At 38.5% G+C, this 12965-nt stretch overlaps 1 protein-coding gene across 1 annotated transcript in view; it reads left to right on the forward strand.

Moving 5' to 3' along the window:
* CPS1 (carbamoyl-phosphate synthase 1) overlaps positions 1–12965 on the forward strand; it is a 135514-nt gene that overhangs the window by 40483 nt on the left and 82066 nt on the right. The window contains exons 6-11 of the mRNA XM_036254973.1: positions 552–696; positions 1649–1738; positions 3802–3858; positions 6326–6418; positions 10884–10973; positions 12644–12772. Coding sequence (XP_036110866.1) covers positions 552–696; positions 1649–1738; positions 3802–3858; positions 6326–6418; positions 10884–10973; positions 12644–12772 — 604 coding nt within the window. The remainder of the gene's footprint in view (positions 1–551; positions 697–1648; positions 1739–3801; positions 3859–6325; positions 6419–10883; positions 10974–12643; positions 12773–12965) is intronic.

Genomic DNA, 12965 nt, shown 5'->3' on the forward strand with positions numbered 1-12965 from the left:
GTTTTAAAAATCAGCTATGTTAAATATATATTTCATAGAAATTAACTCGGTGTTTTAAATGTCCAATAAATTTTAATAAACATGTATCCATGCAACCACCACAGCTATGCTCAGGATAGTCTTCAGCATCCTGAAAGGTATTCTTAAAAATTGTTCATTTTTCACAGTTAACATTTTGGTGAAACTGGTAGCCCTCAACAGTAAATTACACTTTGGGCTCATTCATATCTGGTAGGCTACGGGAATTTTCAGGCTATCTGCAAACTTTAGAGCAATATTTTAAAAGTTAAGACCCTACAGAAATTTTTTTAAGGACTTAAAAATTTTAAGAAATTGAGGGAATAAAAATTATATGAGAATATGCCTTAGTACTTAAGAGTTTTTATTTTCATATCAGTCATATCATGAAATACATTTCCATATTTTATCATAAAATTTCCCTAGGTTTGCTAAAATCTAGAGACAGGTTTGTAGGATTTTAATCTCATGTGTCATTTTCAAGGGTTCTATATATTTGTTGTTGTTGGTAATATTTTGGCATCTTTACCCAGGTACCCGGAAGCTATTACTGATCCTGCCTACAGGGGTCAGATTCTGACCATGGCCAATCCTATCATCGGGAACGGGGGAGCCCCTGACACGAAGGCGCTGGATGAAATGGGACTTAGCAAATATTTGGAGTCTGATGGAATCAAGGTAGCACCAGTGACGACTTCACAACTTGAAAGGGGATTTAGTTGATTTACTATAAGAGTCTAGGCTGGGTGAAGTTTCTCCCTCAATGCCATAGTACAAATGATTAAATTCATGTTCTCAACCTCATCCTAAATATATGAGAACAATCTTTAACATGACATTACTGTGAGTTTTATTTCCCAGGGCACTTTGGATTTGTTCTTATAATGCCTTGAATAAGACCTGGTTTCATTTGGAAAAATATTGCTATAAGTCCAAATAATAATAATGCTACAAGAATTGGTGATGGATCATCTTTTAAAAAGATGTTGATAATCACCTCTGTATTAACTATCTGCCTTTTAATCTTATCCTCTTTAGGAGATGAGTAAAAGCTTATATGCCAGTCTAAAAGTAAACACATTAAAACTTCCTATTTGGATAATAACTTAGGCATGTGAACTATACAAAGAACTCAAAAATTTACACACTAAATTTACTCCTGTATATTTTTTCACCATTCTATTTTCAAATGACTTGGACCAGTCATTTACTTTAGCTCTATTTCTCACAACTTTACCCACATTTTGGTTCACCTTTAAATAGAAACACAAAATTGTTTCATTTTTAATGTACATTATATAAAAAAGTATTAATTAGATTATTGATAAACGCCATTGAGGAAAAATACTAGGTGCCAAGAAGGGAGACCTAGCTTAGTCTCAGGATTTGGCAAAATAGGTAAAAAAAAAGAAAGAAAAGTAACAATTATATATTTTAAAAACAAAGGGTTAATAACCGTTTTTTCTTCATCTTCAAAAATTTAAGCCTCCTAACAATGGATGTAATAAAGCTTTAAAAAAAAAAAAAAACAAAAAAAACAAAACAAAAACTGACTCTTAAGACATGCTTGTCACAAGAGTTGGATAATATTTTGTGATCCCCCCTTTTAAATGACTGCTTGTCTTTCTAGGTTGCAGGTTTGCTGGTGCTGAATTACAGCAATGACTACAACCACTGGCTGGCCACCAAGAGTCTAGGGCAATGGCTGCAGGAAGAAAAGGTGAGAACTATGGTAGAACATCCAACATCACCTGCAGATGATTGGTGGGGTCTGTGGAAGTTTGGGAAGGTATATCTAATTCAAAAGGGCCAAACAGAGGAGGCAGATCATGCAGTTTGGAGCAATTTTTTTTTTTTTTTTTTTTTAAATTTCAGAAAGCAATTTGTTTCTCTTAGTACACAGGCTGAACTATCTGAACTCATTCTCTTCTGGACATGTAGGACCACATATTTTCAGTTTATCCACTAGGTGGCAGTCATACATGCTTCGTTGAGTTTCTAATTCTGGAAAGGGGTTAGAGAAATTTTTAGAATTTTCTGTTCTCTCAAGCAACTAACCTCTCCCTCCCCTTTTATCGAGTACCCAGATATGCAACTTTTGTCATGGGTTCTAGTACCAGCTCTACCATCTACTAGAGGTGTGACTTTGTGCAGGTTATATTATCATACCATACTTTCTAAATTTTTAATTCTTAATGAGTATAAACAGATTGCCATTGAATCTCTGGGTTTACATGTTACTCCTCTATAGAATTAGACAAAATTTCATTTGAGGTTATAAATAAAAAGTTGATAAACCTCGTATTTCCTTATTTTAACTATTATTTTCTAATCAGATAAGGGGACCATCTCAGTTTGAATGGCAGGCACACTAAAGTTAAGGGACCCACTATGCACCTCACTTCATCTTCAGTGTCGCTGTGGCTGCTCTTTGTTGAATTGCTGCTGGGCCTGTAATTGACAGAATATTGTTCTCCTAAAGCTCTACCTCTGCAATGAGCTTCTACTGACTGGGGCTAAATGTTGCCTCTTCCCGACAAATCAAAAAAATCTTTACCTTGGCTTCCTTGTTCTCAATCTTTCTAAATATTAACAGAGAAAAGAAGGCAAAATTATCTCCCAGATCATTACTATTTTCTTCTCAGCCATCTGAATTTACTTCCACAGAGCTAACTTTTTTAAAGTATGTTTTTTCTCAACCATCTGAATTTACTTCCACAGAGCTAATTTTTTTTAAAGTATGTTTTTATTGATTTTTTTGGAGAGAGAGAAACATTGATCAGCTGCCTCCTGCACGCCCCCTACTGGGGATCAAGCCCAAAACCCAGGCATGTGCCCTGACTGGGAATTTAACCCGGACCTGTCAGTCCATGGGACAGTGCTCAATCCACTGAGCCACACCAGCCTGGCAGAGACCTAATTTTTGTAGTGGTCATTCAGACCCCCACCCAACCTTCGTGTTATTTAGGGCACCTGATATTATATCTGCTCTGTGTCCAAACTCCTAGTTTAAATAGAAGCTTCATCCGTGGCTTGTAGTTTGTTGTATAAACGGGATTTGACTCTTCCTCTGTGATCACCGACACATGGAAAGGCGGGTATAAGATAAAAACAAGTTTGCCTCTCTGAGGCACAGGTGAGAAAAGCCAGCTTGTTCAAACATCGCTCAGATAATTGGTGGGAAAAAGGCATTACAATTAGTTTTCCTGATTCCCAATTCGTTGCTCCTTCATTATACCACATCTGTCTCTATCTAGACTAGTCAAAGAAAATAAAACAAATGGTGGAGTTGCCCGGTTTATTAAAAAGATGGGACCATTTTATTATAGCATGACCACTTAACAAGGACCTTCAGAAAAAATGTGTTGAGTCCCTACTATGTGCCAGGAATGTTTGGCTCAAAACATGGATTTGCATCTTATTCACATATCATTGCTTACGAGGTTCACAAATTTCATTATTTCAAAATATGTCTGTGTGTCTATACATAGCATTATTTAACATCCTGTGCTAAAAGCAACAAAACTGTAGCAGAAGATTGATGTTCAGAATTTCTCATTTTTTATTCTGAGGAAGTACCTGGGTATTAGGAGTCCTGTGCCCAGCCAGAACAGCAATTTACCGTGTCCTGACAACAGAGCCACCCCGGGTCAGAGAGAAGAAGGAGTAGGGAAATTATTTACTGCTCAGGAAGATAGATGATGCTGTTTGTAACTGGAAAACAATACGCTGGATCTAATTTCCTCCCATTTCTCTGTCACCACGCTTTCTTTTTTCTTCTAGATCCCTGCAATTTATGGAGTGGATACAAGAATGCTGACTAAAATAATTCGGGAGAAGGTATGGACATCACCTTCAGCCAAATCTATGTTTGTTCACATATAAATGTATAGATGTTTCTTCTCAGTGCCCTCGGAACCCACTAGGATGTAAAAGAACACAATTTCTGCCATTTGGGTTTCTGTTATCTTGTTTTACTGTCTCTGGTGTAATTTTTGAGACTGACTACTTGATTGGGATGTCTCTTATTAAGCGGACATGAGATTAATCCGCTCAGCAGAAGTTTATTCAGTGCCTACTCTGTGTCCACGATCCTGACACGTCATGGCCTTTACAATTCAGCTCAGGACCAGTGATCAAGCGGAGATGGTTACTAGGTGCGTGACCGAAACTGAGCTCCTCCAGGCTGGAAAGTGCAAACCGGGAAGTGTACAGCGCAGGTGGTGTTCTTGGAGGAGCTGTCTGTGAAATGACGGAGTTACACTTCATGAGCGCATCAGATGAGCCCTGTATCTGATAACTCAGTTACACAATCTTTCCTGAGACTGTACCTGTGCCCGAGGGGATAGCATGTATGTTTATCTTTTGCTTTCAGATCTGATTGCTGAAAATCTGACCCCTCCTCTTAGAATGTCTCCTCACCGTCAGCTTGCATCTTCTTATTACAAGAAGTGGCCACTTTTCCCGCTATGTGAAACTTCCCTATCCCAGACCAGAAACTTTCCTTAAGGTTAACTACATTTCCAAAATGCCAGTAAAGTAGTCTCATTGAATCATATTACATAAACAAGAAAAAAATGAACAAATGATACAATGTCAAAGAGATAGAAGTTCAAGAAAATCTGTTATAGATTTCTTGTTAGAATATTTTGACACAGGATCTCTGTAATCAGAAAGTGCAGCTTTGAAAATAAGAACATGGCTACACACCCATGACCAGAAAGAAGACAGTTCATGTGATCCTTCTACTCCACCTCTGACTTTCTTCCCTCTGCCATGATTCTCCTGAGAGCAGGTGTTAGTGTGGTTAAAGACCCCAAGTAGATTCTTTTATTTTCTTAGCCCAATGACATTGTGGGAGGAGTAAGTAGTGATGAGGCTACCAGAATGGAAAGGAAATAAAATTGGGAAACTCAATTTGGGCTGTAGAATTGGCAAGTTGAATAAAATATGGCGAGGCCTGTGAATTTGGGAAAACACTCCACAAAACTATATTGTGTTCCTTATGTTAGTTTTAGATCAACCCTTCTTTTATTAGAGGCAGTTAGGTTTTCAACATTTGGCTGACTAGGCTAGTGCAGACAAAATTGTAGTATTGCCTAATATATTTAATTTTGAGAGTGGTGCTGGCTCATGTTAAAAATGTACACTGTAGATTTTAGTCTATTAATCTTAGGTTAATCTTAGGAAGCTTGAAATTCATTCAGCATGCTTTAAGAAGAAGGGAATGAGAACTGAAAACCAAGTTTTAAAATTAAGGATCCATAAATATAGTCAAGGGATTCTGTGATTTGGATTCTAAAAGTAAGTAGAGAAAAATTAAACTAATGACCCAGTGTGGAAGCGAAAGTGTATTTTTTCAGAATTTGAGGTCGCACTCTGATTTTAATCATCACAAGTAACCGTCATGTCCAAACGGCGTGCTGATGCCTTCTACCCTCGCTCACTCCCCGTGTCTCCCCCTAGGGAACACATTTCAAAGAAATAAAGACTTGCCTCTCTTTTCTTCAATGCAATTCTTTCTTGGAGAAAGGCAAATCAATGAATTATTTTGACATCCCTCCCCAGTAAAGTCTTACCTACTAAATATAATATGCCGTTTTTCTAAATCGGTCAAATTAGACTTACTAACAAATAAGTAAAACATTTTTTATAATAAGAATGTTTACTTTTTTAAACATTTTTAAATAGGAAGAAAACATTTGCCATGTTCAAGCTAGCAAGGCTCATTTGTGAAAACTTCACAGAAGGCTAAACATTTTTTTTAAGTTCAGGCTCTTAGGGACATCTAGACATTAGCACGACTGAAACCGAGGATGTTCAATGCCTCTTCTCAAAGTTTATGAGTTATATAGCATTTTCCATTTTTTTGTGAAATGATTTTACTATCACAATGTAGTCAGTTCCCATTCTTTTCAATGCTCAAAAACTTTTAGATTTCTCTTCTTTCTCTCTCAGGGGATTGTTTTGTCTATGTCGCCCATGAAGTACCTTTAGGTCAGTTGCACTAAGGAGCAGGTACCCTCAATACTGAAAGCTTTGAACCCAATTTCGGATGCCTTTGACTTTGCTTACTCAAGATGATTGTCTCAGCCCTAAAAGAACTGATGGTACCTCCCAGAGCGCTTCCCAATATTGTGCCGTGCAGACGCCTCTGTCTTTCTAGGTTGAGACCACGACCCGCTTTTGGTTATGAGTAGTTACCAAGATGTCGGATCTCAGCGGAGCTGTTTGAGTCCCTGTGAACTGATCCTGTAGCACCTTCATCACTGCTCCCTTTGAACTGTCTAATTTTTTAATTTGATAGGGCACCACGCTTGGGAAGATTGAATTTGAAGGTCAGTCTGTGAATTTTGAGGATCCAAATAAGCAGAATTTGATTGCTGAGGTTTCAACCAAGGTGAGCAATTTTCCTTCACATGTTGTACTTAAGTTTTTTTTATTCCCTTTAGACCTTCCTTTCTTATAATATCAAAATCTTCATTTAGGCTGAAGACATCTTTTAGAAATACCAGACTTGAGGGGGAAAAGGGGTCTTAGAGCAGCTAAAATAGATATTACAAATCAGCACATTTAAAGTTAGAAATTGTTTACTATTATTTTAACTTTTTTCTGGTTCCCCATTGCAAAGCTGAACAACAACAACAAAAATAGCAAGTTTTCTCTACCTTTGTTGCCAAAAGTGAAGCATATCTGGTTTGAAAGGCAATATCAAGTAAAGGAGCTGATGACTTGCCAGAGACAGGCATAGGGACAATCAGAAATCAGAGCTAATGGCACTTTAAAGAAATCAGACACAATAAACAGAGTCTGGGGTCGTTTTGAGCAGGGAGAAGTGTTCCTGGACACACTGAAGATATATTGCAGTATAGCTCAATTCAAAAATTAGCGTTCATGGTAACCGCTGTGCCACCCGAAAGTGAGATCTGTTTAGTGTATATTTATAAGAGGGTATAGAATATATTTTTGAAAGATGTCTGTTGGTTTTGATTATATTCGTTGATATAGGTATAAGTCTCTTGGGCTATAATCCCTGTCCTTGGGGAGCATAAAAGCTAGAGGGACTTGCAAATAAGTACTCACCATGGACAGCGTTTGTGGTCAAGGCTGTCCTTAGAACACACACAGGTTGCCCCAAGGGCAAGGGAATGGAAAGGGCCGCACCCAACAAGACAGCGGGTCAGGGAAAGCCCTGCACAGGGGTTAGCTTTGTTCTGAGACAGAGAGCAGGTGGTTACGTGGATGAACTGGGAGAACTGAGATTCAGGCTCACACAATGGCACGCATCGGAGAGGCACAGAGGTATGCAACAGCACGGTGCGTTTGCAGAGCTATGCCTGTGCAGTATGGTTGAGCTAAAGGGTTCCCCTATTTGGCTAACGATGAGAGGAGATGGACAGCTGCTGGGTCTGGAGGCTTTTGTATTGTTGGTAAAATCAACAAAACTGGAAACAATTGGGAACTCATTCAGCATCATTTTGGAGACAAGTAGACTGGATAAAAGAGCAATTAACTAGGTTATTATAGCTAATCAGGACAAAGCCCATGGGGGCCTGGTCTAAGCAGTAACAGTGGGACCCTCTTTTTCTCTCTCCTCTGCTTGCTTTCAAGAAGTCAGTTCCTCTGCGAGGCCTTCCAGGACTTACCCCACCTTTGAATTCCATGTCATTTTATAAATAGCTTTATTAAAACAACAACAAATTGTATTTAGCTCCTTGCAAGGATTGTCTTTCTTATTTTTCTATGGTTAGCTCTTTGAGAACCATGGTTTATTTATCTGAATCCCCAGTACTTACCATAGTGTCTTTCACACAGTACATGCTCAATAAATATTGAACGAATAAATAAAGGAAAGAACAAAGCCAGTAAATAGTAGTCGGAATTGGTGGTAAAAATGCTACAGGTTCTTTTGTTCCTTTAAATTCTGATTACTTTGCCCTGGCCAGTTTGGCTCAGCAGTTAGAGCGTCGGCATGTGGTCCAGAGAGACCCGGGTTCTGTTCCCGCTAAGGGCGCGTACCTTGGTTGCAGTTTGTCCCCGGCCCTGGTCGTGTGGGTGGCAGCCACTCGATGTGTCCCTTTCACGTTGATGTTTCTCTCTCTCTCTCTCTTCCTCTCTCTCCCTCCCGCTCTGTCTGAACAAAAAGTGGAAAAGTGTCCTCGGGTGAGGATAAAAAAAAAAAGATCCTGATTACTTTAGTCAATATTTCTGATGGTTTTATATCCATTATTAACATAAAAATTATCATTATTTTTAATAACCAGTATGAGCTTTATTAATAAAAACAATAATAGACTAGATGTATAGATGTATTGAGTGTCTAGTATGTATCAGGCATTTTTCTAAACACCTTGCACTGAATAATGTATTCAATTCTTAGAGCAATGCTATGGGATAGGTATTAGTAGTATTTCATTGTACCAAAGGAAGAACTGAGATATAGATTAAATCCCCCTTCTCAGGGTGAACAGTTATCAAGGTTTATACCTAGGAAGGTTTGTTCTAGTGTTTACCTCTTAAACATCATGTTATACTGCCTTCCAACATCCTAGAAAGAATAATTCTTAGTAACCATAGTCATACTGTCATGTAATAATCATAAGTTTACATAGTTCTACACCATCTAATTTTTACATTTATGAAGTGAAGAGTCAAGGACATCTAATCAGAAGCAGTAAAGCATATAATTGGACAGTGGGTAAATGCCCTAGAAAACTGACTCTGGTTGTCTGGAGTATTCTACCCCCGACTGTGACAAAACCTTCTCAGTAAGGGTCGTTAGAAAAGCTTCCTCCCTCGTACTTACCGATACTTGTTTATTTGGGAAATGATCCATGGTGCGACCTAGCACCATCCAGGTGTCTGTGGAGGACAACATTTGATGAAGAAGAGTTGTAGCCATGAAAACATTATTGCTTCAGAGTATTTTTTTTTTAAAAGAGCAGAAATAGCTTGATTAGTAGCATGTCTGACTCAGAGAAAACCTGTCTTGATATTATTTTTCTTCCTACTTTTGTCACATGGGAACAGAGGATGAGGAATTTGGGTCCTTGGGAGTCAGGACTTGACGACAGAGTCTTGATGCTGATGTTGGACGTGGACATGCATTTACATCATTTTGAAGCTTCTGAGATAGATAACTGTTTGTATATCTGGAATTTGATCATACCACATGCGATATTCACTTGTTTTTAAGTCTAAAATTTGTCTGTTCAGATGACATGAAGCTATATTCCCTGTATTTGTTTCTAGACATTTCCATGTGAATTGATTTAGTTTGAGACATAGCACGAGGGCTATTTTTCTTTCTAGAATGATAGAACTATAGAATTGAGAACTACGTTGGGCATCTATCTTAGCATTTTCCAAATGTGAAGAACATTGGGTCTGAAGACATTCACCTTAAAACAATTCTATGACAGTGAAATATGGTTGAACAGCACTGCATGATACAGTCTTCTCTTGGAGGCTCCTAATTCAAATTCATATATTTACCTGTCTGTGAGATCTTGCTAAAGTCCGATCATTCTATATGGAGGGTACGTAATGTGTTTGTGTAAGATCAGCAACAGGGAGCCTCTCCATACTTTTACTATATTAAACCATGGGAGAGATTGCAATGATGAATGCTAGTTCTGTTTCTTAATGCCAGAGCAATTAAATGATTTCATTTTAGCTATTAGATTAGATTTATTCTGTGAATTTTGTTTGGGTGTGTTTGGTAATCCAATTCATTGTCTTGTAATTGCAATTTCATGTAGCTACAACTAGATGGTAATATTGCTTTCTTTTGTAGCAGAAGCCTAAGGTTAAGAATAAATCTATACTTCTTCAAATTATCTGATGAAAGAGGTTATCTGTAGCATTTATGGATTAGTTAAGCAATAATTCATCCAGATCATAGAAAGACTGGGGTATTAGTTTTCTCTAGAATAGTCAGCAGGACAAAAAATATAAACATAAAAATTTTTTTTCTCTTGAGTACAGTCCAAGGATTATGATTTCACATTCTATAGACTTTGTGGGGAGAGAGACATTTCAGTGAAAGGAAACACTTTTTCAAATACACAGATTGCAACTTTCATCTAAAACTGTTTGCAAACTGAATGATCCCAAATTCAGCATGTGCTAGCTGACCCTCAAAGCTGGGATCACTGTGGGCACCCAGCCCTGTAGGCTTCTTTCCAAATATTTCTATTATTTTTCCTTTCGTGACTTTGGGGAACTACTTCCCGGGCAAATGCCTATGAAAATGCATCTGACTCCAAGCAGTGCTTAAGGCACAGGCAATGATATGCTCTGGGATCCTTTCATGAAGTCTCCCATTTAAATGCAAACGCTTGTACAGTAACCTAGAGGGACCCGTGGTCTACACTAGCTCAGTAATTCCTCTGACTCATACTGATTTTATCCATTAGCCCCACTGCATAAGTCTAATGCTCTACCTCATCCACACTTTACTGCAAGTTGAGGATCGAGTGGTACTTAAAACAGCATCTGTCTCTTACCACATCTGTCTAGTGCTAAATCAGGCCATAATACTTGAAAACTCCATTGTTACTGTTTGTTAGGGAGGCAAAACATGGGAAAGATGGTTGTTAACTATGAAAGCAACCAATTTCTTAGGGGTTGTTGTTATTACTGCAATCAAGATTTTACATAAAATAACAAAGTTTTTTTTTTCATTATAAAAAAGATACAGACTGTGCTGTCCTTACAAACTGATTAACTGCCAGTCACTCCCAAATAGTTAGCCGTCAATCTGCCGCCAATCTAAGTGCAAAGCATCCTCAGATGTGCTTGTGTATTGACGTATTGCTCCTAGCTGGAACTACCCTCTCACTCTTTGGTTTTTAAAATGGCAGGATGTCAAGGTGTATGGCAAAGGAAACCCCACAAAAGTGGTAGCTGTAGACTGTGGGATCAAAAACAACGTAATCCGCCTACTAGTCAAGGTAAGTAAATCATTCCATCTCTAGGGTGAGGATTTGTAATATCGATCGTTTAGTGTTAAGCTGATTTCTTCTTTCTGTTTCAGAGAAAGCTTGTGCGTTCTCTCAGAATGTCAGGGCATCTACTCTCTTCTTGTTGCCTTTGATCTACAAAATGATACATTTATCCCTGTTAAAATTAGAGATGTAGACTACATTTAAAAACAATACCACAAAGCCCACAAAAACAGAGAAGAAAGTGATGACTGTTCTTATCACTTACTGACTGACATTCTGAGACATGCCATGTTCACATCCTGGGGGTTTAGAGATGATAAAAAAAAACTAGAGTCAGTTGGAGAACTTCTCCATTGGGCTGTATTTATTATGTACCACATGTTTGCAGAGGTCATCCCCTGATACAGTGCAAACTTTCACACTGCTCTTGGACAACCGTTAATATTAAACCTGAAAAGTCCTTAGGGAGAATTTAACCATTATTACAGTGTTTTCTTAAATTGTCTTTGTTGCGATTTCTCCTTCTTCACTTTCCTCTCCCATTCTCTTTTTGTGTCTCTTTGTGTAAGTCTCTGTCTCTTTCACACACACACACACACACACACACACACACACATTTGCATAATATAAAATTAGCTCAAGTAGAGGGGAATTCTTCAATTCTTTGATTTCAAATTCTGGTCAAGTTTAGTAATGAAAATTCAGTAGCAGATACTATGAATGGCCCATCTGTATCTCCCTTTCGGTTCACCATTCTGAGGCACTTGCCTGACTTCCATTTGCAAGTGCCCACACTTCATTGCGGAGGGCTTGCTATGGTCGGCTGGAGCCTGCTGGCCTGCAGAAGATGCCATAGAATGAACCAGTAACTAGAGAGGGTCATTGTGTAGATAACCCAGATCCTCTGCTCCATGGCTGCGCTGTCTTTGAGATGGATATTCTATACTCTCCCTGAGTTCCTCAGTGGGATGAAGTTCAACTCATCTGTATGGTAATGGCTTGATAATGCTTACATCATCGGGATGCCTCATGGTGTCATTTTCTATTGGTATTTCTTGGAAACACTTCAAAATAAACTTCTTTTTTCTCAAATCCTTGTCTCAGGAAATGATTCTAGGAAACCATCAAAGATAGCTTCTTATTGATATTTACATAGAAAAGTTCTAACTTTTCAATCAGAATATAAATATTATAAGCAATATGAGAAAACCCTAGGAAAGAAGGCTGATGAAAATTCGATCACACAAAAAGGCAAAATTGAAAATGGTAAAAAAAGTGAGCCAATTTAAGTTTTGGAGAAAATCAATTTACCACTTTTTGCAATTCTTTCTCCCATAGTTCTAGTAAGATAACCTGCATTCCAGTGTGCCCAGGCATGAAAACTTTCGGCTCTGCAAACTTCTGAAATGTAGAAAAGTGTCATCTATGTTTTCAGGATCAAATCTTGAATAGTGTTTTTTTTCCCCTCCACTTTTATTGACCATTTGCTCCATGAACATCACGCAAAACACAATGAGCCACCAAAGAATTACTTTGCTCAGCTGTATTTCTTTGAATCACATGCTATGTTTCCCTTCTCTTTAGGAAGTGGTTAGTCAGGAGAAGGTCTAGCAAAATTGCATTTTGGCAAAGAAAAGTGTGACTGAATTCTGGTCGTTCTCCTGTGTCCTTTCTAGCGCGGAGCTGAAGTGCATTTGGTCCCCTGGAATCATGATTTCACCAAGATGGAGTACGATGGGCTTTTGATTGCCGGAGGACCCGGGAACCCAGCTCTCGCACAACCGCTGATTCAGAACGTGAAAAAGGTGCGGTGAACTGGGAGCGTGTGTCTGCGCGCGGAGTGGAGGGAGTCTGCTCCACACTGCCGAGAGGCTGTCAGATGTTTTATTTATTCAGGATTTTTTGTTACCCCCATTGGCAACCTCTGCGGTAATGTCAGCACAGATATGTACTGGAGGAACCAATGAAGAAAAAGCCTTTCTTTAGACAAAGTAACTG

The sequence above is a fragment of the Molossus molossus genome, unplaced genomic scaffold (genome assembly GCF_014108415.1).
Source record: "Molossus molossus isolate mMolMol1 unplaced genomic scaffold, mMolMol1.p scaffold_m16_p_11, whole genome shotgun sequence".
Taxonomy (NCBI): Eukaryota; Metazoa; Chordata; class Mammalia; order Chiroptera; family Molossidae; genus Molossus; species Molossus molossus.